Genomic DNA, 25,530 nt, shown 5'->3' with positions numbered 1-25,530 from the left:
CGCTCCCGCGGGGAGCGCCCGCGTTCCCGGTGGGACAGGCCCAGCCGCCGCCGCCGCAGCTGGGCCGGGGATGGGGGGGGGGGTCACCGGGCCCTGGGGGGGGCCGCGCGAGGCCCGTGGGGAAGGAGCGGGAATCGCGGCTCAGCCCGCGCCCTCCCGCCGAGCAGGGAGCCCCCATGGACACGCGGAGCCCGTCCTGACGCCCGGCCCCGCCATGGAGGAGTGGAAGGGCAGCCCCGGCGCGAAGCCGCACGCGAAGCGCAGCTGGCACCTCGCCTGCAAGTACAAGCTGATGAACCAGCGCGCCCTGCGCAAGCTCTGCCAGGTGAGCCCGCGCTGGCACCGTCCCGTGCCCCCAGTCGTCCAGGGGTTCCCAGCGTAGGGAGCAGCCGCGGGTGATGCAGCCTGCTGGGGACGCTTAGCCTGTCCTCACAAAGGCCCCGTTGGCTTTGTGCCCCGGTCCTGAGGGGGTTGCTGCGTCCAGCAGCTCCCCCTTGCTTCACATGGGCCTGCCGGGTGTCCAGAGCAGGATCCCCAGGCTCTCCTGGGGATTCTGAGCTAGGAAAGATGCCAAACAGTGGTGCTGTGTAGGAGGGAGGCAGCCCTGGCACGTGGGCTTTGCAAAGCGAGCTTGGTGTGCGGCCCAGCAGCTGGGGAGGGCTGGGGGGGCACTGGGATCCTGAGCCCCGAGGCAGCTGCCGTCTGCGGCCGTGGGTTTATGCTGAAAAAACGGCTAATCCCGGGCTGTGCTGGGGTCTGGCGAGTGTCTGGGGAAATAAAGCAAGAGGGTTTGGTCCCTGGGCGCTGAGCTGCGGGAAAGGGGGTGTCACTGAGATGAGCTGGGCTTGGTGAAACTGGGCTGGATTTGCTGTGGGAGGGCAGAGGGGAGGGTTTTGTGTTTGCCTGGAAGGAGACTCCTCTGTCCTGTGTTCCCAGGAGCTCTGTGAGCTGGCGAACGGAGCGTCTCTGTCAGGACAGGCACAGCTTGCTCTGCTCCTCTCGCTCCTGGCCCTTTAAATCCCACTTAAGACCTTGGGGGATTGACCAGTGGAGTCAAGTGATCTCCTGTAAATCTTGTCCTCATGCGTGTCTGAACAAAAGCCCCTCTTTGGAGACTGGGAAAGAGGCAGGGGCGTGTTTGTGAGCCGCTGAGGCTTGAAACACAAGTGGAAGCTGGGCTAAAAAATATTTAAATTAGACCTGCAGCTGTGAAAGCCAAGTCCAGAATAGCTTAGCCTCTGTGGGCAGCTCTGGCTGAGCTCGCTCCGTTAGTCCTGCTCAGGGCTGTCCCATGCCCTGTGACAGCTCTGCAGGGTAACCTGGCTGGAGCTGGGGCTGCTTCTCCACAACCTGCTTTTAGCCACAAGTCTGAGTTTCTCGGTTGATTAAAAACTTTTGATGCCCAGATTCTCAGAGTTGTTCGTATTCCTGAATTGATGACAAATTGACAAGCCAAAGTGCCATAGTGACACACATTATCAGGCTGCCTCTCTGTCCATCTGTTAGCTTGTTGCTATTTTTCCCTGTTTGTCTACATCGGGTGATACTTGAACATGTTCGACTGCTCAGGAGAGGTAGCAGGAACGTGCCCCTTTCAGGCAGTAAATTGCCCCGTGGGGGGATTCATTTAGTGTCCCCTACCAAGGTCAAGTTTATATGTGTTCTCAACCCTGTACTAGACCTTGGAGAATCTACCTGAGAGAAAGTGCCATTACAGGAGTCCTCGAGGTGAAAAAGGCTCAGATGCTGAGGAAACAAGTGGGACCTGGGTGCTTGTAGGGCAACTTGTTTTGGGTTAGTTTTTGCACACGTGATAAGAGAGGTGAGTCTGAGAACTACCCAAGCTCTGTCCCTAGCAGCCTCCCCTTGAGCCCATCCCAAGCTCTTCCTGCTGCTCCTTGGTTCCTGTGACACCTCCACAGAGACACCTCTCCCGGGATGCTGCGGAGCAGGTTACCAGGTCCCTGAGTTTGCAGGGAAGGTCATGGGAATCCCTCTGGAACAAATGGATGAGGGACCACAGCATTTGGCGCCCAGGCCGAATCTAGCAGCAGCATCGTGTAGCAATCAGATTTGGGCCAGATGGTGGCTCTGCTATGAGCTGAGAGGTGCCCTTTGGCTTGGGGGCTGCTGGGGGAGCTCTGCAGCTGTGCTGGCTCTGTGCTTGGCAGGTGCCTGGCACTTTCTGTCTTAAATGTTGTCACAGAACCTTCCTGTGCCCATGTCCAGGACATCTGTGGGTTAGCTGGTGCAGGGCTGTGCTGCAGGGTGCACAGAGCTCTGCAGCTCCACGTGCTGCTGTTACCCGTTGTAGTTTCATTTCTGCCCTATTTAGGAGCGACGTTGCCCTGGGAGGTGATGATAGTCAGTTTGGAGGTGCTTGTGGTCTGCTGTATAAACCACAGGCCTGTCCATTGCTCTGTGTGGGTTGCCTTGTGGTTTGTTGCCGGCAGGAAGGCAGTGAGCTGGGCTCTGCAGCCCATAGCACAGTGCAGTTTCCTGAAGCTGGGCCTAAGCTCAGCTTCTAGTCTGTGCTTTGCTTCAGTCCATACAGTGTCTCTGTATATATCTGTCTGCCATGTGCATAGCAGTGTTGGGAATGTCCTGTGGTTGCAGGAATGGGACAGATGTAGTGACATTGCGGGAGGCACAGAGCTGAGGTTACTGCTGGAACTCTGAATTGCCAAACCCTTGATAATCAAACCCTTGATCATCAGCCTTGATGGGATATTTCAGCAGAAATCTGCTCACAGATCTGGAAGCAGGGACATGCTGGAAAGTGGGCTTGTGCTTTTGTGTCAAGAGCTCAGTGCTTTGTGGCAGATCATCTTTTCTGGCATTTCATCTTAAAGCTTGGTCATCCCTATTTCTCTCTGTACATTTCCCAGAAGATGGTACAGAAAATGACGATGCCAAATCCCTTGCAAGATCTGCTTGGGGTGCCCTGCAGGCTCTGCCAGGTAGCCTCATCTTGGGGTGGTTGCTTCTAAATTGTTAACATAGTGTCCTGCAGACAGGTGCTGTCCTGTTCCTGCTTGTGACTGTGATTGTGAACATCAAGCTGATCTTGGACACCAGGAGAGCTGCTTATGAGGAGGAAGAGGACTCCACGCAGGACTATGGTGAGTGGTATGACCTTGCTTTGAAAGCAAGGAAATGGGAAAGAGGAGCAGGAAAGATATCTCTGCATGTGGGTTTAACAAAAATAAATCTAACTTTACCATTCCTGATCTGTCTGCTCAAGTCTTCAGCTGAGTAGTAGGACAGAGTGTGATGCTTTTTTCTGGTTACTGAAGGCTTTATGGGGGTGCCTGGGGTCAGACCTTTTGCAATTTAACCTTTTTTCCTTGAGCTGTCCCTATAGATTCTGACTCATGGCCTGTTCAGCTGGGGTGCCTGGTGGGTGTGACCTCCCCGGAGGTATGGTTGGACCTAGGGCTGAGCAGAGAAAATGCCAGCAGTTCTGGGTGTGGGTGAGACTGGGCATTCCTTCCCTGCAGATGATGACATGCTGGACATGGAGGTCCCTAAGCAGCCTGCCAACACCAGGAAGGTCTTGGATGTTGAGGTCTATTCCAGCCGATCAAAGGTCTACGTGGCTGTGGATGGGACAACGGTGAGTGGCTGATGCTGGTGGTGTCTTTGAGCAGAGGAGAGACGGGGCTGGATGAGTGAAGCCTTCTATGATGTGAAGAATTCTTCTACAAAGTCCTTCTAGGAGAGCGTTTGAGCATTTTGATGATGGGCAACAGGTATAAAAGAGGATCCTTCTCCTGCCTGCAGGGCACAGAGCTGTTGTCCCACATCATTTCCTACTCTGGCACCATCGATGCTATGCACTAAACCAAAATGTCAAAAGAGATACTTGTCTCTTGTTTGGGGACCCTGTGGTGCTGAACAGGCAGGGTTGGGTAGAGAATAAGGGTTTTGGTTTACAATTTTCATCGCTTCTTTACTCGCAGGTCTTGGAAGATGATGCTCGAGAGCAAGGAAGAGGGATCCATGTCATCGTCTTAAATCAAGCCACGGTAAAGTTGCTCTGCATGTGACTTTCTCAAGGTGTCATGTTTGTCCTTCCTGTTGACCTGTATACATGAAGCAAAGAATGGCCAAAAGTCCCGTAGTGCTTGTTTGCCTCTAGCTGCCAGAGCAGGATGTGGTGACCCAAAATGTTCTCATGGTGTTTCTCTGGGTTTGCCTAGCTCCGAGGGAAGCTTTTACTGGTTTCTCAGTTTGCCTTTGGGCTCTGTCCCCAGGTAGAAGAAATGTGAACCCAAACAGAAGTGTGTTGAGCAAGCAGGCAGAAGAAGGGTGGTGAGGTTGGGTAATGCTGTCCCAAAAAGCACTCCATGCTCATTGTGAAGCTGCAGGGGCTGAATTTGCCTGGGTACTTGCTCCCTAGCATAACAAAAAAGTGTCTCATCATGTTATCTAAAGAAAAGGATGAACTTCCAGGGCAAACTCTTATACCCCTACGTATCGTGGCTATATAGAACTTAAGATGCATCTTGTATTTAAATACCAACAGGGTCATGTGATGGCCAAAAGGGTCTTTGACACCTATTCTCCCCATGAGGATGAAGCCATGGTACTCTTCCTCAACATGGTTGCCCGGGGCCGCATCCTGATTTTCACCATTAAGGTAAGTGATCGATGTGTCAAAAGAAAATTTCATCTTGAGTCAGGTCACCTTAAAATTCCTGTCATTTCCTGAATGTCACCATGCATTCCTAGGCCTAAATGTCTCATCCTGAGCTTGGCTATATCTCTGACTTCATGGATTTCCTCATTCCTCTGCTCCTTTTTTTACTGCAAATACTGCTGTGAGTCCAGGAGCTAGGCAAGAGAGCAAAAAGAGCATACGAGTCAGAGCTTGCAGCCAAAACCATAAGGCTGCATGGAAAAGGGAAATAAGAAATTAAAAGTTTGTGGTGGGACCCTTGCAGGAAATGTTTTGTGCCAGTCCTAGACTGTTCCAGTTCCAGGCTGTTATGTGGGGCTGTGCTGGCTCCAGGCTGCTGTACAAGGTGCAGTCTAGATTATACCTCAAGAGTGTGAAGCCTGTGAAGCCTTTCTGGATGCACAGCTCTGCTCTAGAACAATTTGATCACAAGGAAACCAGTATGATTCCTCTGAATTCCTTGTGGATTATTGTGAAGCCACCAGCAGATTTAGTGGCATAGAGGTTTAGCTGGCCTGAGGATAGGAGTGGACTCCATTTCCTTGGAATCACTGAGGAACTTTCTTGTCCACATTAGGAGCTAGACCTCAGGCCCAGAGGAAGGAAAAGGCCTTATGGTTGTGTTTCATTCCAGGATGAAGGCTCCTTCCACCTCAAGGACACAGCTAAGAATCTTCTAAAAAGCCTGGGGAGCCAAGTTGCACCATTCCTAAGCTGGAGAGACATGTGGACATTTGTGGGGAAGAAGGGAGGTGAGTGAGTCTGGCATGGATCTGGAAGGAGTTCATGCTTCCTTTTGTGGGGGAATGGCAGGTTAAGGTAAACCTGCTTCATCCGCAACATACTGTGTATGAGCGAGCCAGTCAGGAGCCAACCTCATTCCTGGGAATGAGGAATGGGAGGTCCCCTCAGCAGCTCCCTAATGACCAAAAAGGAAGAGTCCCAAGCCGCTACCCTGAACTACAACCTCTGGACTTGATACAAGGGAATACAAAGGAATGCAATCACACTTCCCTTGATACAAGGGAAGTGGGTTGCCTTTGGATAGTCCTGACCCTGTGCTCCTGCTCCAGGGGAGGTGTACGGTGAGAAGCACTCAAAGTCGCCTGCCCTCTCCACATGGGGTGACGCTGTACTACTGAAGACAGAAGTCCACCTGACATCCTTGGAAGGTAGGAAATAGAGTCTATGTCATGGTGTAAAGGATCAGTGGGAGTTGTCTGCCCAGTGCTCTGGGTGTATTTAAATCTAAGCCTTGGGTTTGTTAACAACAACCCAAAATATATTTAAAGCTATTTGGAGCAGGTTGGTGATTTTTAATGGGACGAGCTTCTCTTCTTCCTGCTTCCATGGCAATTGAAGGGATGGTGCAAGGTGAGGATGGGGGAATGGGAGCACGCTCTGGCCGTTCTTCATCTCTCCAGTGTGGGTCTGCTGCAGTCCTCTCTGAACCAGGCCTATTGCCGCTCACAGAGGTCATGCCCTCGGGATGGTTTCCAAGCAGATTCTCTGCCTGCATCCTGAAGTGATGCTTATTCACAGCAACAAGACTTGCTTGGTGATGGCCGAGCCAGGGAAGAGACCACTGTGGAGTCGGGAGCACACAGGGCAAGGCTATGGGGCTGAGCAGTCTGGTTTTCTCCTTGGTACCTCTAGATGCCGAGTGCCACTGGCCCAACACAGAGCTGAACCGCCGCCGCAAGACGTTTTGCAGCAAAGTCGAAGGTTACGGCAGCGTGTGCAGCTGCAAAGACCCCACTCCCATCGAGTTCAACCCCGAGCCCGTGAGTGCAGGGGTGGTGCAGCAGGAAGGGCTCCAGGGGGGAGGGCTGCCCTGGACCCATGTTTGCAGCTCAGATGCAGGGCCCTGTCCATAGGCAGGTGCTGAGGGTGGTAACTGCCTTTGGGCAACCCCTTCGGCCCTGGCAAAGGTAAGGCAAATATACCTGGGCTACTGGGGAAGCTGGATTCCCTTTCCCTACAGCTACCAGTTTACCATGACTGTAGTAACCTTGATGGAAGCAACTGAGCCTGTACCTTTGCAGACAGAGCATCTGTGACATCTGTGCTGCCCCTTAGATCCTGCTTTGTCAGGTGTCCTCCTCCAGTCCTATTCACACATTTTTTTTTTCTTCCCCAGCTCAAAAACAATAAAGTCTTTGATGTGCCTGTAGCTGTAATTGCAGGGAACCGGCCCAACTACCTGTACAGGTGAGTGCTTCTAGGGGACATCACTTCTCTAGCTCCTGTCAAGAGACCTGGCAAGGCCAAGACCTTCTCCTGTGTCCTGCTGGCAGGATCCAGCCCTGTCCTGGGGACACAGGAGCAGTGCTGACGAGCTTGCTGCAGAGGCCTTGGCCATGGGAAAGGGGTCACTAGACTCTAACTGCTTGCAGCTTTTCCCACCACAAGGAATTTGGGCTGTGGCTTGTCCCTGTAGTCTTTCTCTGGGGTGGGACTGTCTTTCCTGAGGGATCCAAGCCTACTGGAGCTGTGCTCAGTGCCATGTGTCTCTTCCCCAGGATGCTGCGCTCCTTGCTGTCGGCTCAGGGAGTCAATCCTGAGATGATCACGGTGTTCATTGACGGCTACTATGAGGTGAGAGCCCTGCTGGGGATGCCTACAGCTGAGCCTTAGTCTCTCGGGCAGGAGGATGTGGTATTGCCCAGGCCTTGGTGGGTGACAGGCTCTGAGCCTGGGGCCCACGCAGCCCTGGACAGGTCTGTTCTCAGAAGACCTGTGAAAGCTGTGGTCCAGTGGGGGAGGTGAGGGGTCAAGGAGCTTCCTTTCAGCTCAGCTGGCCATTGGAGGATCCCACTTGCAAGCACAGGCTCCCCAGCAGTGGGATGTGCTCTGGGATAGGCATATGGGATACCCAGGGCTCTCAGGGGGTTCTAGCCCATGTGTCTGCACCAGGCCGTGGAGCATTGTGTGTGATGAATTCAGACCTTTCTGGCCATGGCTGGTTTGGGGGCTGGTGTCTTTGTGCAGCCTGTTGCTGCAGCGCATCAGGACACATAAAGATAGCAGCATCCATTGCCATGGCAACTGGAGCTCAGCCCTTGGCTATGAGGGGGTGGCTGGGATGCTCATGCTGGATACCAAGGAAAGGAGGAAGAGGAGCAACGGGAACTCCTTCTCCCATCTGTGGCTGGGCAATGGGAGAGACAGTGTTTATAAAGAGGGTATGAAAGGCCAGGGCGGTCCTGCTTGGAGCAGAGGTATGTCAGTCAGCCCAGTTTGGACTGTTTCTGACCCCAGTGATGATGTACTTGTTCAGAGAGGTCCCCTTCTTGGCAACAGGAGGAGAAAGTGAAGCTGATTATGGTTTCAGTGTTAAACAGTTATTAGGTAGGTGCTCCTGGAAATACCTATTATTTTCTGCCCTGCCCATGAGGGACTGGGGATTCAGGCCCCTCAGAGCTTCTCACTGGGATACAAGTTCTGGTCTGCAAGTTCTTAGGTGTACTGCAAGGGTTAGCAACGCTTTGGGCCTAGAGGGGCAAGAGGGTTTGGGTGCTCCTGGCTGCCATTTTGCTGACGTTGACAGTGTGGCAGACAGGGGGGTAGAGAAGGTACCAAGACCCACTCATTTCCTGAGCTGTGTCCATTCTGGTTGTTGCAGGAGCCTATGGATGTTGTGGAGCTGTTCGGTCTTGCTGGAATCCAGCACACTCCCATCAGCATTAAAAATGCCAGAGTTTCCCAGGTGAGAAACTCCTTCCTGGTGGAGTTATTGCCCCCAGCATCACAATGAGATGGGACAGGACTGATTGTATTCAAGGGAGGCAAGCTTAGCCCCACATCCTTGCCAGGCTGCTCCTCCCTGTGGTTCAGGAATCGATACTAATGCAGGAAATGATGTGTCTGTTCTTGTAGCACTACAAAGCCAGTCTGACTGCAACCTTCAACCTGTTCCCGGTGAGTGAGACCGCTGTCTGACCCTGTCCATCCACTTGTTCACGGGAGCAAGGTGGCACAGAGCTCCCCAGCAGTGACACCCATCTCATGGGAGCTGGCACTGGACAGGGAGCAGTGCAGGCAGGACCCGCAGGTCCATTAAACGCTGCGTGATGTCTCTGCTCTCCTGGTTCTCTACATCCATTTTTGACATCCCTGCACTCTACAGGAGGCCAAATTTGCTGTGGTTCTGGAGGAAGACCTTGACATCTCTGTTGATTTCTTCAGGTAAAGCTGTGGCGCCCTGAGCTCTTGTTATGGGTTGGAGCATTTCCTAGGAGTAAGGTGCCCATCCGGGAGAGGTCTGATCCCTGCCTGCAGAGGGGCAGTCCTAGTCTTTCCTAGGCCTCAGCGATGGGTATCTTCAGGATCAGGTAGTGTGTGGATCTCCTGGTTTGTCTGAGGCAGGAGATGGTTTTATTGTCCCCTCGGTCTGCAGAGATGCAGCGTAGTTTGTGGGGTGCTTCTTGCCTAGTCGTGCACAGTGAGAGCCAGCTCTGCCCAAGAGTTAGATTAAACTACCCAATAGTGGCTTGCGTTGGTTCCTCTGTGAAGGTTTCTTGACCAGGGGCTGTGCCACTCTTTCCATAGCTTTCTGAGCCAGTCCATCTACCTGCTGGAGGAGGATGAGAGCCTGTACTGCATCTCAGCCTGGAATGACCAGGTGGGTCAGGCAGAACAGCAGAGCAAGGACAGCTCCAGCTTGTGCTGTTCCTGAGTTGGGTGGGATGGGGGTGCTTCTTGCAAAGCTGTCCTGTCCTTGCAGTGGGCTTCCCAATCACTCTTTCCTGCTCCCTAGCCTGGGAGTCTCCATGGAGCAAGAAGCTTCCTGTTTTCCTTGGGGAATGTCAGGTCTCTGAATGCTCCCTGTACTGTTGCAGGGCTACGAGCACACAGCTGAGGACCCCTCGCTCCTGTACCGTGTGGAAACCATGCCAGGCCTGGGCTGGGTACTCCGCAAAAGCCTGTACAAGGAGGAGCTGGAGCCGAAGTGGCCAACCCCAGAGAAGGTGAGTGTCCTGGATGGGCTCTGTCTTCTAATGCATATCAGCAGAAATAAGTCCAAGTCCTCATGGGCTCTGCTATGGAGGAGACCTGGCTTCTCCATAAGCTTTCTGAGCTTCCCTTGGATTGGATGCCCCAGCAGGGTGGATTTGGGACAGACTAACTTGAGGGCCACCCAATCAGCTCTAGAGCAGCCCGGGCAGGCTGGGGCTGTGAGAACCCCAGCCAGAACAGGCAGAAGGGAAGGTCACTGCTCCCTCACAGCTCCTCTACCAAGTGACATCCTCAAACCTGAGTGTGAATGACAGTTTCCCCTCTGCAGCTCTGGGACTGGGACATGTGGATGCGGATGCCTGAGCAGCGGAAGGGCCGGGAGTGCATCATCCCGGACATCTCGCGCTCCTACCACTTTGGCATCGTGGGGCTCAACATGAACGGCTACTTTCACGTGAGTGACCTCCCCGCACTCCCAGTTCTGCCACATCCTCTCTGGATGCTGAGCTGTGACCCCAGCTCACTCCATGGACAGTGGGGATGCTCGAGGTGACTTAACAGCACTGCTGATTCCAGACCAAATCTCCTTTCCATTCTTTCCTTTCTTTTCCTGCTAGGAAGCCTATTTCAAAAAGCACAAGTTCAACACAGTCCCAAATGTCCAGCTTAAAAATGTGGAGAGGTAAGTGCTGATTACAAGTTGATTGGGATGAGACTGTTGTATGACCTGACTCTGTCCTTTTGTGCCAGGGATATCTCCCTTCCTTCTGCCATGACAACCTTCAGTTTGATCCCTACCGCACTGAGTCCTCCTTGCAGTGGTTTCTGTGAGATGAGGTTCATGTAACCCATGCTCCAGGAAGCCCAAAAGCAGCCTGCCCACAAAACACTCCTTGTTCTTGCTTGTGGGTCCCCAGCAACAATTTGGGACAGATGTTGGTTCCCTAAGGCTCCTTTGCAGAAACACAGGGTCTGATCCCTCAGGCTGGCTGTGAAGCTGTGAGCTCTCAGGATGTACGCAGCCAGCCTGGGGAGTTTTCTTTCTTTCTCTAAAGACATGTGTGGTTTGGTGGCGAGAGCTTGGAGCTGAGCCTGCAGACAAGGGTGACCTTTTTGGCCCTTTTGTTGCTGTGTCCTCCCAAGAAGTGTTGCACATGGCAGTCTGCTCTTCCGACCTGCCTTTCAGGGTTACACTGCGCTGTGTTACTTGAGACTACGTGATCACTGTGCTCTGTCTTCCTTGACAGCTTGAAGAAGGATGCTTACGAAATTGAAATTCATCGGCTGCTTGGGTAAGTGTGTATGGCTTGCAGGACAGCTGGGAGAGCTCAGGGTGTGCTGGGATAACTAACTGGGACAGAAGAAAGGGTAGAAGTGGCCCCAGCCACTGCTTGCCAATCTGAAGTGCCCTGTGGTGGATATGGGGTCCCCTCTCACTCCCTTTTCTGTTCCTACAGTGAGGCTGAGGTTTTGGACCACAGCAAGAACCCCTGTGAAGACTCCTTTGTGCCTGACACTGAGGGCAAGGTCTACGTCATGTTCATCAAGATGGAGCAGGAAGCTGATTTTACCACGTGGACTCAGCTTGCCAAGGTGGGGCCCTGGCTCAGCCTGTCTGCACCCCTGCGCTGGCCTTGGCATCGCTGGGAATTGCCTGGCTTCTGCTTTTGGTCCTGGCCATGGCCTTGATGCAGCTCAGCAAAAGAATTTCTACTGCCCTCACATGATGGTTAAGCTCTTAATTTTTACAGCAGGCTCTGAGGCATCCGAGGCTATGGACATTGATGCCTCTTTCTCCCTTTCTATCCTAGTGCCTCCACATCTGGGACCTGGATGTCCGTGGAAATCACAAGGGGCTGTGGAGGCTTTTCCGCAAGAAGAACCACTTCCTCGTGGTGGGCGTCCCTGCCTCTCCCTACTCGTAAGTAGCAGGAGCACAGCGACCTGGATTGTCCCCTCATGCTTGTGGCCCCATCCCTGCCCAAGGGCACTGCATCACCCAGCATTCCTCATGCAGAGCATCCCCCTCAATCTGTGTGGTGGGAGCAGCCTGGGATACCTGCCTGGGCATGGAGGATTCCTGCAGGGAGGAAGGGGCCCATAGGTGGGGGTGGGAGGCCAGCACTGTTGGCAGTAGGACACTGGAGTGGACCCACCATCCCTGCCCTCTCCCAGCTGGCTTTTCCTCCTCACCCACAGGTCCAAGAAGCCCCCATCGGTGACCCCGATCTACATGGAGCCCCCTGCCAAGGAGGAGGGGGCGGTGGCAGCGCCAGCGGTCCCTGCAGCGGAGCAGACATGAGAGCAGCAGCTGGGGAGGAAGGGGGCACTGGAGAGGCAGAGACCAGTGGGCGGCTGCCCTCGGAGCCTGGTGACCGGACACCAACTCCAGCTTCAGGCTGCAAAGTGAGATCTTGGGTCCCCCTCTTCCTGGAATGGGATCCTTCCCTGTAGATCTGCTACCCCTACGGCATGGGAACCTTTTGAACAGACTCTTTACTAACGCTGCTCCCTTCTCTCCCCACCTGGGCTCCCTGGGCAAGGCTGGAGGAAGAGGATGCCCGGTCTTGGGCTGGAGGGGCATTCAGCAATGCCTGTGGCTCCTTCCTTCCCCACCCCAGGTCCTGGGAAGAGCAGCTGGCTTTTGTAGGAAGTGCTGCAGCCGACCAGCTGGCTTTTATTTATTAACTCTTGCCTGTCTGGCCTCGTGCCCAGCGCAGTGGTGAAGAGGGGAATCTCCCAGCATCTCTTCTCCCTCCTGCACCATGGATGCACCTTGAAGACTGCCCTGGACTGGATGTCTCCCTGCATCCCAGCTCACTGCCTGGACCATGGGCCCCAGAGCAGCCCAGCTTCTAGGCAAGAGGGAATGCTGCCGAAGAGCTGACCTTGCCGCGCCGGCGGAGGGGACCCCCGCTCCCCATGGCGAGGGCCGCTGAGGGGCTGCCCTTTCCCCTCAGTTGTGGGGGACAGATGACTGGATGGAGCAGGCCCAGGCTCTGCGCTGCTGCTCACACCGTCCTTGCCAGCTCCTGCGGGGCAGCAGCCTTGGGCCGGGGCGAGGGCTGAAAGTGCCTTGTGGAGCCAGAGGAGCAGCGAAGGGCACCCCGCTCTGCCACCCCCAGCGCAGAGGCAGGAGCTGCCCGAGCCCTCCGGCAGGCAGTGCTAGGCACGAGTGATGCTGCAGCCGGGCACGGGCCTTGCTGTGGTACTGCCCCTGTCCCTCCCGCGGGGCCAGCTACCCCCAGGCCCTCACACAGGATGGGGTCTCATTCTCCCCTCTCTCCCCTTAGCACGGTACGTCTGCCAGGGCCGCCGCGGCCGAGCTCCATGGGCAGCCTGGCTCGGAGCAGTCCCTGTGCAGAGGGAGGGGTGGCTGCCCTGCCTCCCCAGGGCCCCATCCCACCCCCCTGGTACTAGTTGCCTCAATCCCGGGCACTCCTGCTCCCTGCTCTCACTGCCCTCCCTGTCGTATCCATGCAACAATAGTCAAGTTCTTTGCCCAGGTCGCCTGTGCTCAGCTTTGTGCCCAGCAAGGGCTTTGCTGCCCAGTCCTGTCTCTGTGGCCACAGGCAGGGTACATGAGGGGTAACCCTCCAGCTGCAGCGCCCTTGGGCCAGGTGCTCTTGAGCGGAGCACCAGGCCACCTGGGCCACCCACCCCAGCTCTCCATGGGATCCACACTACACTAATTTATTTATTTATTACTGGTGGGAAGGGGATAGCAGGAATGTAGCAGGGAGAGCTGGGAGCCCCCGAGGGCACAGTCCTGCCGCACCTCTCTTTTGAGCCCCCATCTCCATCCTTCATTCCCTCTCTTCTTCCCTCCTTTGCTCAGCAGCAGAAAATGTGAACCCAGCTCCTGATCTGCTCCTGTGGTCCCACTAAGCCCAGGTGAGCAGAGCTGCCCTCGGCTGTGGGGCCAGGGCAGCTGGGTGGGCAGAGCCTGCACAGCCACAGGGATGTCACAGGTCCCCACTGCATCCTGTTCATCCCGATGCCCTCAAGACTTTTTGGTAGCAGCCCCAGGGCTCAGATCATCGCTGCCTTGCTGCAGCCCCTCTGCTCTCGGCTCTTCTCTGGGGCTCTGGTACTGTGGGTGTCTGGGTTCGTCTTCAGTCTCAGCTGGTCCTTGGGCATTTTAGAAAGGTCCTTTAAAGGCCCTGAGCCAGGGACTCGGCTTCCCTTCCCCGCTCCTCAACAGCGGTGCTGGCTGCTTGCGCCTCAAGTCCTGCTTTGGAAAAGCCCCCATGGTCACAGTGGTTTTTCTTGGTGTCTTAGTTCTCAAGGTCGAATTTCAGTCGACTCCCTCCTTTCTCGTCCCCCTGGGAGGGGGTCAGGCCCACCACAAGCTCCTGGGGGCTGGGGGGGACAGTCCTGCAGCCAGGCACATGGCCAGACTCAAGTCCCCGCCTTGCCCTGTCCTCTAGCGCTGCTCCCTGTCCTGCAGGGCCCTTTGCTTTCAGTGACAGCAAGATTCAACGTGTGGGCTTGGACATCCTCGTTCCTTCCCTCTCTGGCACCAGGACGGGCCTGCTCGGTGCTGTTCTCCGTCCATCCCCATTCTTCCCGCGAGGCTCCAGTTTGGTGGTCAGGAAGCCGGGAGGATGGGGAGCTGCCAGGCCATGGCATGGCTGGGAGCAAGGGCAACCTCAGCGCTTGCCACTTTCTCAATTGAATTATTTTTTCAAGAATAAATACTGCAAAGGTGTTGAGCCTCGCATGTTTCTCGTCTGCAGCTCTGTGCTCCAGAACCGCCCCTGCCAGCCTGGGGTGGTGCCTTGGTCCCTCTGCCTCAGCATGGGCTGAGGAAGGCGAACAGCATCACTTTGGGTGCAGGGGTGGCTGTTGACAAGGGCTCCAGCAACCCAGGTCTCTGTGATGGCCAAATGGCAACAGAGGGCCCAGAAAGGTTCCAGGGAGACTTTGGCTCAGCAGCAAAGCTGGCCCTACCTAGGCAGGGACAGTGGCTTTATTTATTAAAAGGGGGCTTTCCTGCACTCTGGGGTGTGCACAGCGTTGAGGACAAAGCTTTTCTCAGCCAAACCATCTTGCAAATAAATCCCCATGGGGTGTCCTGGCGGTGAAGGGTGCAGTTCTTTGACATTCCCTTCGCTTGCGCTGTGCAGGGAGGGGAGCGGTGTTCAGGACAGTTTGGTCCTGGGGCGCCCGTGGCCGCGTTCAGCTGCTCTCTCCCTGCTGCCCTTGCAGGTGGCCGCGCTGCAGCCCAGGGTCCGGCACCGGGGAGGGCGGCAGCTCTGCCCGTGTCCCGCAGCCCGGCCCGCGGCCGCCGCGTCGGTGCCGGTGCCGGTGCCGGTGCCAGCAGAGGTCGCGCACTGCTCGCCGGTGCTGCTTCCTCCCCGGCTGCTGCTTCCTCCTGGGGTGGTTTCAGCGCTGCTCATCTTTCCTGTGCTGGAAACTCCAGCCGCCCGCTCTCGCTCTGCACCGTGGGGCTGCCTGCTGCTACCCGCAGGCCGGGCCCCGAGCAAGCAGCCCCGCGACGTGGAGCAGGGAGCCGGCGGCCCCCCGTCACCCTCGCTCTGCTCCTGGACAGGAGTGTCCAGGGTAATCTGATCCCCCCAGGCTCTGTTTCTGGGGGACTTCATCCCTGAAGTGGTCCTGGAAGTGTGGGTCTTCCCCTGCCTCCCACCCTAACCAGCACTGCGGGGAGATGGGTGCGAAGGCCAGATGGAGGTGACCGCCGCGCATGACGTAACCGGGCGGATTGGCTCTCTCAGGAGGCGCTGCTCCCGCGCCGGCTCTTCCTCATGCTGGGCAGCCCTGCCCGGGGCCGGGCACAGCTCGACTTGCCCTGTGCCACAAGGAAGGGAAGCGGCAGCTCGAGGGCACGGGGCCGAGACCAGGCAGCTCGTGCCCTGCTCTGCCCGCCCGAGCAGCGGGCGCTGCCCGTGTCTGCAAAGCAGGAGCAGCGGGTGCAGGAGCCCCGCGGCGCTGTTTGCACGTGTGACAGCAGCAGCAGGTCCCCACGTTGCGGACAGACCCCCCCGCGTGGCGGCCTCGCTCGCTTTGTGTAACGTTACGGAGCAGAACCTGCCCAGGCTGCTCCGCGTCCCTGGAGAAGACTGATAATTAAACAAAAGCAAAATAGCCTTGGCATGAAACATGACCTTTCTGCAGCGGGCGGGGGGAGGGAGGGAGAGATTTTGCATATATTTTGTTGTTTCCTTTTTTTTTCCCCCCCCCTTTTTTTTTTTTTTTTTTTTTTTTTTATTCATTATGGTTGCTTGGTGGTGATCTCTGTGCCAGGGGGAGCAGGGAGACCCTGCAAGCAGCGACGGGGCAGAGAAGCATCCAACAACAGAGCATCCGCCGGGAGCCGCGGGGGAGCCCTGCAGGAGCATTCCCACACGGCAGCCAGCTCTGCAGCATACCTGCATTTCCAGGGATGAGGCCTGGAAAACCCACTTCCTCCCCTGCCCTGCACCACCCCTCTCCATGGCAGCCCTTAGCACTGGCGAGGGGGGTTGTTTTCCAGCACCCTCCTCTCCATAGCATTGCAGCACGGAGCCACCTAACCCACCCAGAGCAAGGGGCTACGCGCTGGGTTTTCCCTCGGCCCCAGGCCTGGGAGGTGCCTTCCCAATGGGAGAGCATCCAGCCCGCAGCCCTGCCCATGCCCCCCCGCTGCGCCGTCCCCACGCCACAATCTCCCGCGCCCTGCGCAACAAAAGCCTGGCGCAAATTAATCTTCAACCCAGATCGTTGCCTTCGCGGTGATTACACTGTGTCCTACCTGGCGCGGTGTTAATGATTAACGCGGCAGGTTTTTCCCCTGCCACCCCTTCCCTCACCTCCCCACAGCCTCCCATGTCCGCTGCTCGCGCACTTGCTCTACCTGGGAAAACCACAAGCCCTGCAGCTCCTCAGCCCACTCATCCCGGGAACGTCATCACACCGTCCCCCAGGAAAACCAATTGCAAAGAGAGAAGGGGGGGGACCTTGTTTCCTAAGGCAGAGTCCCGTCCCTCCAAAATCCTGGTACAGCCCCCGTGTCCACCGGGCAAGTCCCCATCCCAGTCCTCCCTGGGCGCTGGCGAGAGCTGGGCTTTTGTCACGGGCCTCCAGCACGTCCCTTATCGGCCTGCAGAGCCTGCCAAGCCGCCTCCTCCCTGCGGCCCTGCGCTTTCCTGAGAAACCCAACCGAGCACAGGAGGCGGAGGCCCCTTTCCAGGGAAATGGGCCCATTCCAGGTTGCTGCCCGGCCTCTCCGGACCGGCACGGTGATGTCCGTGCTTGGTGCCTGCTGCTGTCGCAGCAGGTCAGCAAGGAGCCAAGCTCCTGTAGCCCCGCTGGGCTGTGGGGACAGGGTGCAGGGGATGGACAGGGCTGTCCCTATCCCCTATCCAAGCAGGACACCCAGCTCTCTGGGTGCTTGTGCTTCCCTGGGCTCCAGTCCCCCACTCCTGCCCTGCTCTGTGCCCACGAAGAGCTGGGTGCTCTTCCTCCACACGGTGCCTCTTCCTTATTGCCTCCGCTGCCCAGCCCCAGGCGGGAATATGCCCGGTTCCCAGCAAGGTGAAAGTCCATGTTTTGCCTCAGAGGCAAGGTTTCCTGGATGGTCAAGGTCCCGCACCACCGTGAGGGGGTAAATACAGTGCCAGCAGGCTGGGCGCTCCAGGGACCATGGCCGGCCGCAAGCGACACCTGCAGGAGCGGGGAGCGGAGGCGCTGCCGCCGATCCCAAGGCCTTATCCTGCCAGGGGACACTTCCCTTCCGCTCGCGCATGCTCCGTGTCACGGGTGTGGGCAGTGGGCACACAGAGCGGAGCGCACGTGGGCACCGCCACACACTGAGCAAACCTCCGGCCCGGCGGCGCTCCCGCTGCTGTAAGGAAGTTTGTGGTTCCGTGTCCCTGGGGGCGTCTCGGGCTGCTTTGGGGGCGAGTCCCCCCACAGAAGGGCAGTGCCACGGCGGGGGGTTATTGCCGGGGGACATTATTGGTAGCTTCAAGGGCAGCTGGAGCAGCTGGACGGTTTCCAAAGGCCCGGTGCCTTGTGGTGGCGCGGGGAGGCTCTGATTGTGGCAGGAGGGCAGGGAAAGGTGCTCAGCAAATGTGGCACCGCTCTGGCCCTGCTCCAGCTTCGCAGGGCACCAGGGGCAGCACCGTGGGTGCGACAGGCTCTGTGCTAAGTGCTCTGCCCTCACGATTGCCCTGGTGCAAGAGCCACGTGCAGGTGGCACTGGCGAAGAGCACCACCAAACAGCCCAGAGCCCCTCCTGAGCACATCTGCCTCGGGAAGGAGCTTTCCCAGTGCTCAGGAGCCCCAACAGGCCCAGGACATTGGGACATTAGGCTGGGAAGAGGCGTGGGGGTGGCTGCCGCGTCAAGGCCACAGGCAGGAATTGTCCTTCACCCGGCACCCAGCAGCCACCTGATGTGGGAGGAGGCGAAACTGGTCCTGCGGGTTTCCCTCCCGCGAGATGGGAGGACGAACGGAGCCAGTCTGGGCAAACAGCACCAGGGCAACCGCGCTGCCCTGCGTGGCCACCGAAACCCGCCCGGGCCGGCCGGGGCGTCGGGCGCGAAGCCCAGGCTGAGCCCCCTGCTGAGGCCTTTGCTGGGCTGCTTCCCCACACGGGCCGGGAGGAGAGGCACCGCCACCGTCACCGTGTCCCCAGCTAAGTCACAGGGTGGGGACACGGCCCTGCGGCGGCCACGGCCAAGCACGTGAGGCAGGGAGGCCTCCTGCTAAGCCGCGTGTGGCGGCCTGTGTGCTAAAAGCCCAGGGTGGAGGGAGATCAGTCCCAGCACTGCTGACCACATCCTTCCAAGGGCCTTTTTGTTGTCCAAGGAAGGCACCTCCAGCTCTGGGCTCCAGCAAAGGACAAGGAAGAGGCTGGCAGGAGCGAGGACTTTCCCGGACGGGTGCATCCAAGCGAGCACGGGAGCGCTGGGACGCGCGTGCCCTGCTGCAATTATCAGCTCCCATAAAAGTCGGGACAGAGCCAGCTCCTGCTGTTGCGATAAGGCCGTGCTGGGGAAGGCACCTTTGCCAGCCTGGCTGTGCCTAACACCCGCTCTTGAGTCAACACCACCGCCCTGGGCACTTTCCTGGCGTGTTCCCCCGCTCTGTGTTGACCCCTATACAGCCCCCGAAGTAGTCCCTCCACCTCCAGCCATGGTGGTAGTCATAGGTCTTTATTGAAGACAAGAGATCAGCTCCAGAAAATAATTTATATTCAAAAATGAACAATTTTTCCCCATCTCCTCCCCTTCATCACAGCCTAGAGCTGTGCCCCCAGGCCAGGGGGTTCTGCCACAGAAATCACAACACAGCACAGGGCCCGATCACGGCCCGGGGGAGCAGGGACCTGTAGGGTTGCACATCACACCAGGGCAGGCAGCAGAGAGCAGCTCCGAGCCCTTCCCACCACCGCATCGGGTGAGGGCGATTCCAGCCCCAGGAGAAGGTGACATTGTCACCTGCAGCGGGGCTGGCTCCGGCAGCGGGGCTGGCTCCAGCCTCCAGCTTCCCTGGCGAGGGGCTCACAATCATAGGCTGGCACTGCTCGGGGAGCCTGGGCACGCAGCAGGGGACAGGTCCCACACCACCAGGGCTGGGAGCACCGAGCCTCAGCACCATCGAAGATGGAAAAGCTACTTCTCCCCCCACACTTTAAAAAAAAAATAATCTCTGTACAGGTGCATTGTGCCGTATCAGTACAAAAATATACATATGAACTCTACAGATCCCAGCTCAGCAGATCAAACCACAGGTATAAATCACAGTGCGCAGGACAGCATCAGGCCCAGGGAGCGACGGGGACCCCCGGGAGCACCGCGCTGCAGCTGCTGCCCGCGGGGCAGGTCTCCCTCGAGGCAGGCGCGGGGGTCACTTCTCATCTAGACGGCAGTACAGGTACATGGCAACCACCATCGATGCGATCTGCGGGGGGCAAGAGGCAAGTCAGCTCCCCTGCCAGCCTTTCCCCTGCCCTGGGGGGTCAGCTAGCCCCCCCGTTTGTGCTTTGGCTGCCCCTCATCTTCACATCTCCCTTTTACTTAAGAGCTCCCTGTGCAGAGGAATGAGGCCACTGATATGGCAGAAATGAGTCCAGGTCACAGCCTACAGCACCACTCTGAGCACCCCCAAGGAGGAAGAGCCCAGTGTGCCTGCAGAGGAAGGCTTGGTAGTTTCCTTGGGGGTGACAGTGGTCCACAGGGCCATTGAGCATCTTCTCAAGCATTAGCCACCCAGGTCAGCACTGTTGCCCATCCCCAGGTGCAAGGTGTAGAAGTGCTGACACCAGGGCACTCACCTCCAAGGCGGCGATGCCGGCTGCCACACCACCCACCACGCCCGAGTTCTTCCTGATCTCGGTCAGGAGCTGATCAAAACAGCCCTGCAGGAAGCAAGGGAAGAGTGAGGATGAGCATGGGCTCACATTGCTGGGGTATAGCCCCCACACTCTGGATTCCTACCACCCCTCGTGTGCAGGGAGATGCTCTGGGGCTTCACGTGGCACCTCACCTCAGCCACATCTCAGATCAAAGCACAACACAGGGGGAAAACAAGCCCTAAAGAGGCAAGATGGCCAAGTTCACACCTCCCTGCTCACTCCGGGGCGATCCCTCCTCCCCTACCAGGACAACCCTGAACAACCGCTGCTCATGCTTTCATACCGGGACATCACTTAGATGAGCAAGGCTCTCACTGCATGGTTGCTTTCCAGAGCAACAGGGCGCAGGGTAAGATTTGCGTTGCACAACCCAAGGAGATTCGGAGAGGTCTGTGTAGTTATTCAAGCCGCAGCAATGGAGCTAACAGGAAGAGAGAGATGGTGAAAACATCCTCCAGGTCTCCCAAGAAGCCACCTCCCCACCAAAGCTGGGGCAGGGGCACCCGGCTTCAACCCAGCTCTATGGGAATGCTCAAGGATCTTCTCAGGGGAAGAGATCTCCCCTTCCCCACAGACCTCAGCACGTGGCCTGCAGATCCAGCACTGCTAGATCCTGAAGAGGTAGATCCAAGATTCCTGGGAGGTAGTCACAGCCCAAAGGTTGGTGGGGCATGCTAGAAGTCAAGATCCTCCCATCCCACCAAGCCCACAGGGCTACATGCCACCAAGCCATTGCCAGGAGGAGGACGCACAGCTCAGCATACCTCATTCATGGTGACATTCCAGATCTGCGTAAGACTTGGCTCCTTCCCAAACTTTTCCTTCAACAGGGGAGTCACTGTAGCTGTCAGCAGCGTTTCTGCCTAAAAGAGGTAGAAAAGCCTCCATGAGAGACTGTTCTGGTGAGCACTGTATTGCGAAGAGCCCTGAGTGCCCATCTCAGGTCCCAGTTGAGAGAATAGATCAGATATGGAGGCAGGGGCTCCTAGCCTTGCCACTGCAGCCTAAGGACATTGACACCTTCTCAGGGACATTGACACCTTCCCCACACACCAGTGCAGCACAACAGCGAAGCTATTTATGACAAGTGAGTCATTCACTAAGCAGCACAAGCAAGGAAGCCAGGTCGCCTAATGATGTCTGCCTTGTGAGTGGCTTCTCTGGTGCCTGATGAGGTGAAGTGTGTTGGCATTGAAGCAGTCACCTCTCCCTGGATGGGTTCCCTAGCATCTAATAAGGAGCTGGGATTGCTCAGCATGAAGCACTGGGTACTTTTCAGTGTTCCTCTTACAGGGGCTTCTTACCCTCAGAGAAGGAGAAGGGCTAGTCCAACACCAACTAAGGCTTAATGTGGGTTTTTTTTGTTTGCTTTTTTTAAAGCAAAATTCAAATCATAATCTTCACTTCAGGGTTATTGAAAGTCCTGTTTTCTGTGCGTGATCCAACCCACAAAATATAAAATGAGTCAACAAGTGAAGCTAACAAGACACAGCACATGCACTTGGCTTTCATGGGCAGTCTAGAAAGCTCAATACTGTTTGGACAGGGCTGAAGATGACCATGTAGCCCTCAGGTTGTTACCAAGGCATCCCAAAGGTCCCCAATTAGCCCAGCCCAAGATTCAAACATGGCACTCACGAGACCAGTGTAGACAAGAGCTACCACAGCAGCAGCAATTTCAGCAATGAAGATGATCAGCACCACTGTGAAGAACTAGGAGACACAAGGGGAGAGAGATCAGGAACTGCTGCACTTGCTAGTTTCCCAGGAGCCTCATCCAGGCTTCGAAGTTGTTTTGCTTTTGACAAAAGCAATGTGACTTAGGGGTCTCCTTGAGCCCTGCATCTGCCTCTGAACATCAAAGAGTCCTTTTAGGGAGCCTTTGCTCTGTAAGGGCTTCTGCCACCAAGGAAGGCCCAGAAAAGACATCTCCATGGAGAAGTGTAACCCTCCAGCCTTCCACACCAGAAACCCAGCTCAGGTGAGGCTTGATAAGGATCTAAAGCATTGCCGAGCCTAGTCATGTCCTTACCGTCATCAGGAGGCACTTGCTCTCCTTCTGGGCTCCACAGCACCCCAGGAATCCAATGATCAGCAGGATGGCCCCGATGACGATGAGGAAGTAGCTGACGTTCACAACCTGCAGGACGCTCGTGGAAATCGCCCCAAATATCTTGAAGAACGATTCTCCATCCACTACGACCCAGATTCCAACTCCCAGCAGGGTCGCGCCACCGAGCTGGTAGAGAAGAGACATTAGTTCACGGAGAGCCTAGGAGGGACATCTAGAGAATGGGAGCAGGAGTTATCAATAGGGGCATAATTTCATTCTTCAAGCTTTTTGGCAGATCTCAGCCTCTCCTGGGACACCCAGCTGCAGTTTGAAGGCAGTATTAACTGTTCAGCGTAACGCAGGGCGGGCAATGAGGACAGTGGCCGGCTGGGGTGGAGACAGACCCCCCAAAACATCCTGTGAGCAGTTCCTGTGAGTGGCAGGGCCAGCAGCATTCCCAGGGCAGGGCCATGCCCCCGTGCCCCTGCTGAAGCACAAAGTGTCTTAACATGGAGCAGGTAAGATGCAACTCCAATTGCTCCAGAATTGGAGTGGAAAAGAGCAGACTTAGTCCTTGAGGAGCGAGGAGGAACAGGACAGAACCCTACCAGATCTCAGGAGGCTTCAGCGCTCCTTACACCCTGCGGCACCTTCTGCCCACCAGCCACATGCTGCCACCCCAAAGCCAGGCAGGCCACGGTGCCCCTGAGCCCCTGGGGCACCCGGGCAGATCCAGGAACCAGGCTCGGCCCAAGGCACCACAGAGGCTCAGGGCTCCCAGCAGCCCTGCCCAGCAAGGGGGTACAAGGCTGGGCCCCATTCCCCAACCAGCCCATGGGCTTGCTTTCCCAGACACATAAAACCTGAAGTCTTCTGGATTGGTATGAGGGCTGTTTGCGAGCAGCCACCATGCTGCAGGCTCAGGCAAGGAGCACTTCTCCACCCCTTTCCTTCTCTCCTCTCCTTCCTCTGCCCCTCCAAGTTTCACTCAGGGCACAGCAAGCACCTCCAGCCAGGCCAGAGCCACGAGGAGCAGCAGCGATCTTGCTGTCTGCCTTCCAGGGAGGCATATGGAGTATGGAGTCCCTGCTCAGCGCTGTCTCCATTCCCACATCCCCAATCTTTTTGGATTGCTGTTTATATGGTGCTTGGGCAGAAAAGGAATAGGGAGCTCTAGGGAAGGGGCAGCCCCGCTCTCTGCCAGCCCAGCCCTCAGTCGCAGGCTGGGTTGATGAGCAAGGAGCTGCTGCAGGAGCTCCCCCGCTCCCCAGGTTTTCCTGGTGCAGTGCCAGACTCGGCCACCCGGCACCCTGCCCGGGGCCCAAGCGCCCGGCTGGGGCAGCAGGAACCACCTGGCTGCCCAGGGCAGGTGCTGCCGCCAGCTCCGCTCGGCCGGTTGAGCAATGCTGGGCCCAGTCACTCCCACGCAGCTCGCAAGATCAGCTCAAGGCCATTTCCACCCCGGGCCACCCTGCCCGGCCCTGCCCTCGGTCAGGATCTCGCCTCCCCTGCCGCAGCCAGGACACTTGCCCCTGCAGCTTCAAGGGGGGAGTATTTCAAGCTTGGGGGGGCTTCACTTTCCCCTCCTCCCTTTCCAAAAAGGTGCCAGTTCCACCCCCCTTCCAGGTAGCTTTATTGCTCCAGCAAAGTCAAAGCGGCTGCAAAAGACCCCTGCCACCATCGCCTGTTGTACAAGCCCCTGGAGCCCCAGCACCCGGGGTCCCACCACACACCCAGGCTGCTCCCCTGGGGAGACGGGACCCCCAGCAGGGACCTGGGGGTGGCCCTCTCCAGTGCCCCCCCAGCCCCTCCTGGGCAGGGACACCCGGGGTGATGCAACAGCCGCTGTCCCCAGCTCCGCCACAGCTTCCTGCTTCCCCGCGCTCTGGACTTTGGCCACCGCACCCAAGGGGACACCCGGCAAGGTCCTGCCAGCCCCACCACAGGAAAAGGCTTCCAGCCAAACCAGGCAGCCACCAGGGCTGGTGCCCCATAGCTCCCCCCTGGAGCTGAAGCCCCACCAGCACCTACCTGCTCGGAGCCCCACATCGCTCCAGGGGCAAGCGGAGCCCAGGGCAGGGAGCGTCACCCACCCCACGCACAGCACAGCCTCCCCTGGGAGCCGCCTGCTCCAGCCTCGCTCCCCAGTTTGGGAGGGGGGTTCAGGGGGGCACGAGGTTCACATCACCCCCAGACAGGGCAGGGGCACCCCCAGGCTAAGCGGAGCCCAGAAGAGCACTTACAAAGATGGCCAGGTTGAAGAGGATCATCATGACCTTGATAAACGTGAAGAGCCCCATCTTTGCACCTGGGGAGAGAACAGAGACGTGGTGAGCAGGAGCCCAGCACAGCCCTGCAGCACCCAGGGGTGCTGCAGCAAAGCCAGCACTCCGGGGAAGGGGAGCAGAGCCCCCTCCCACGGCAGAGAGGCCCCTCAGGGTGCACCCTGCGTCCCCAAACCCTTGGTCCTGGTGCCCCAAACCACAGCCTACCTGAGCAGGGAGCAGCTCGCAGAGACACAGCCCAGACCCCAGTGCGGCACCTGCCCGACCTGGCCGCCTTTAAGCAGGTGAGCGCCGCGCGCGGCACCGCCTCCTCCAAGGGAGCGCGCGGTGCCCGGCCCACGCGCTGGGCCCACACCGGCCGCCCCTCGGCGCTGGGCACGCGGGTGCCGGCCGCCTGCTGCCCTCTGGTGCCAAGAGGCGCCGCTCCGGAGGGCAGAGCGGAGGGCAGAGCCGCTGCAGCCGCTTGGCGCGACTCGTGTCCCGTCCCGCTGCCCCCGGGCACGTGGGGGTGATGGTCCCGTCGCCGGCAATACGGGCAGGCTGCAGGGCTGCTGGGTGGCTGGTGGGTGCCCCGAAGCTCCTGCGAGTGCCGCTTCCTGCTCCGAACCTCGCTCCTGCTCGTGGAGAAGCACTGCGGGAGCCCTGGGGCTGGTCTGGCCCTGGTGGGGTGCCACCCCGTCCCCCTCTGTGCCCTGTAAGCAGTCCCTGTGCCCAGGAGGTGGCAGGGGCTGTCTGGGGACAGGCAGCCGCACGTGGGCGCGTTGGTGGCATTTGCCATCACGCAGAAAGGGAGCAGGAGGATGTGGGAGGGCAGGATCCCCCCCGCCCTCCGGCACGGTCCCTGCCACCGCGGGCTGCGTTTGGGTGGTGTGAGGGCACCTCGCCAAGGCCCAGGCAGGGCCCGGCCAAGGAGCAGCTGCAGATAAACTAGTCCCCACGGAGCAGGCATGCACCGAGGTGGCCTGGCAGCCCCGCGGCAGCGCCTCTCGCCCCAAAGATGCCCCATCCCGGCCCGACACCATCCCCGCCTCTCAAAATGACCCCATCAAAGGCTTCAGTGTTTGCGGCCGGACTCGGGTCCCAACAACACGTGTCCCCTGCACATCCGCAGCGGACGGGACAAAACGCCCTTGTGGGAGACGGGCTTGGTGGCGCGCGTGCCCGGGGCAGCCCCTGGTCCCACCTTGTT

General features: G+C 57.7%; 2 protein-coding genes across 3 annotated transcripts; one reads left to right on the top strand and one right to left on the bottom strand.

The window, feature by feature from the left end:
• The first annotated feature begins 182 nt into the window (after positions 1–182).
• On the top strand, positions 183–13,899 carry POMGNT1 (protein O-linked mannose N-acetylglucosaminyltransferase 1 (beta 1,2-)). Of its 2 annotated transcripts, none has more exons than XM_026033724.1 (21): positions 183–325; positions 3,014–3,122; positions 3,501–3,616; positions 3,963–4,028; positions 4,529–4,642; positions 5,316–5,433; positions 5,755–5,853; positions 6,338–6,465; positions 6,822–6,892; positions 7,204–7,279; positions 8,307–8,390; positions 8,561–8,602; positions 8,811–8,869; positions 9,233–9,305; positions 9,523–9,651; positions 9,969–10,094; positions 10,258–10,322; positions 10,888–10,932; positions 11,098–11,233; positions 11,452–11,561; positions 11,840–12,646. In XM_026033724.1, the coding sequence occupies exons 1-21, from the start codon at positions 215–217 to the stop codon at positions 11,940–11,942; spliced, it is 1,980 nt and encodes a 659-aa protein (XP_025889509.1). In that variant the 5' UTR covers positions 183–214; the 3' UTR covers positions 11,943–12,646. The 2 variants fall into 2 exon arrangements, with proteins under 2 accessions (XP_025889509.1, XP_025889517.1); XM_026033732.1 differs by lacking the exon at positions 183–325 and adding an exon at positions 2,953–2,960 and having other exon boundaries at positions 11,840–13,899.
• Positions 13,900–18,785: 4,886 nt separating this feature from the next.
• Positions 18,786–24,600, bottom strand: TSPAN1 (tetraspanin 1). The gene is made up of 8 exons (XM_026037362.1): positions 24,549–24,600; positions 24,300–24,364; positions 22,036–22,242; positions 21,642–21,716; positions 20,768–20,866; positions 20,287–20,424; positions 19,923–20,006; positions 18,786–19,549 (listed from the first exon to the last, which is right to left on the bottom strand). Exons 2-8 carry the CDS (start codon positions 24,354–24,356, stop codon positions 19,496–19,498), a joined length of 714 nt encoding a protein of 237 aa, XP_025893147.1. The 5' UTR covers positions 24,357–24,364; positions 24,549–24,600; the 3' UTR covers positions 18,786–19,495.
• Positions 24,601–25,530: the final 930 nt, after the last annotated feature.

Source organism: Nothoprocta perdicaria, unplaced genomic scaffold (assembly GCF_003342845.1).
Source record: "Nothoprocta perdicaria isolate Ctin4 unplaced genomic scaffold, notPer1 scaffold_0, whole genome shotgun sequence".
NCBI classification, from domain to species: Eukaryota; Metazoa; Chordata; class Aves; order Tinamiformes; family Tinamidae; genus Nothoprocta; species Nothoprocta perdicaria.
The sequence above is the reverse complement of the archived record's forward strand: the minus strand, read 5'-3'. Positions and strand labels throughout refer to the sequence as shown.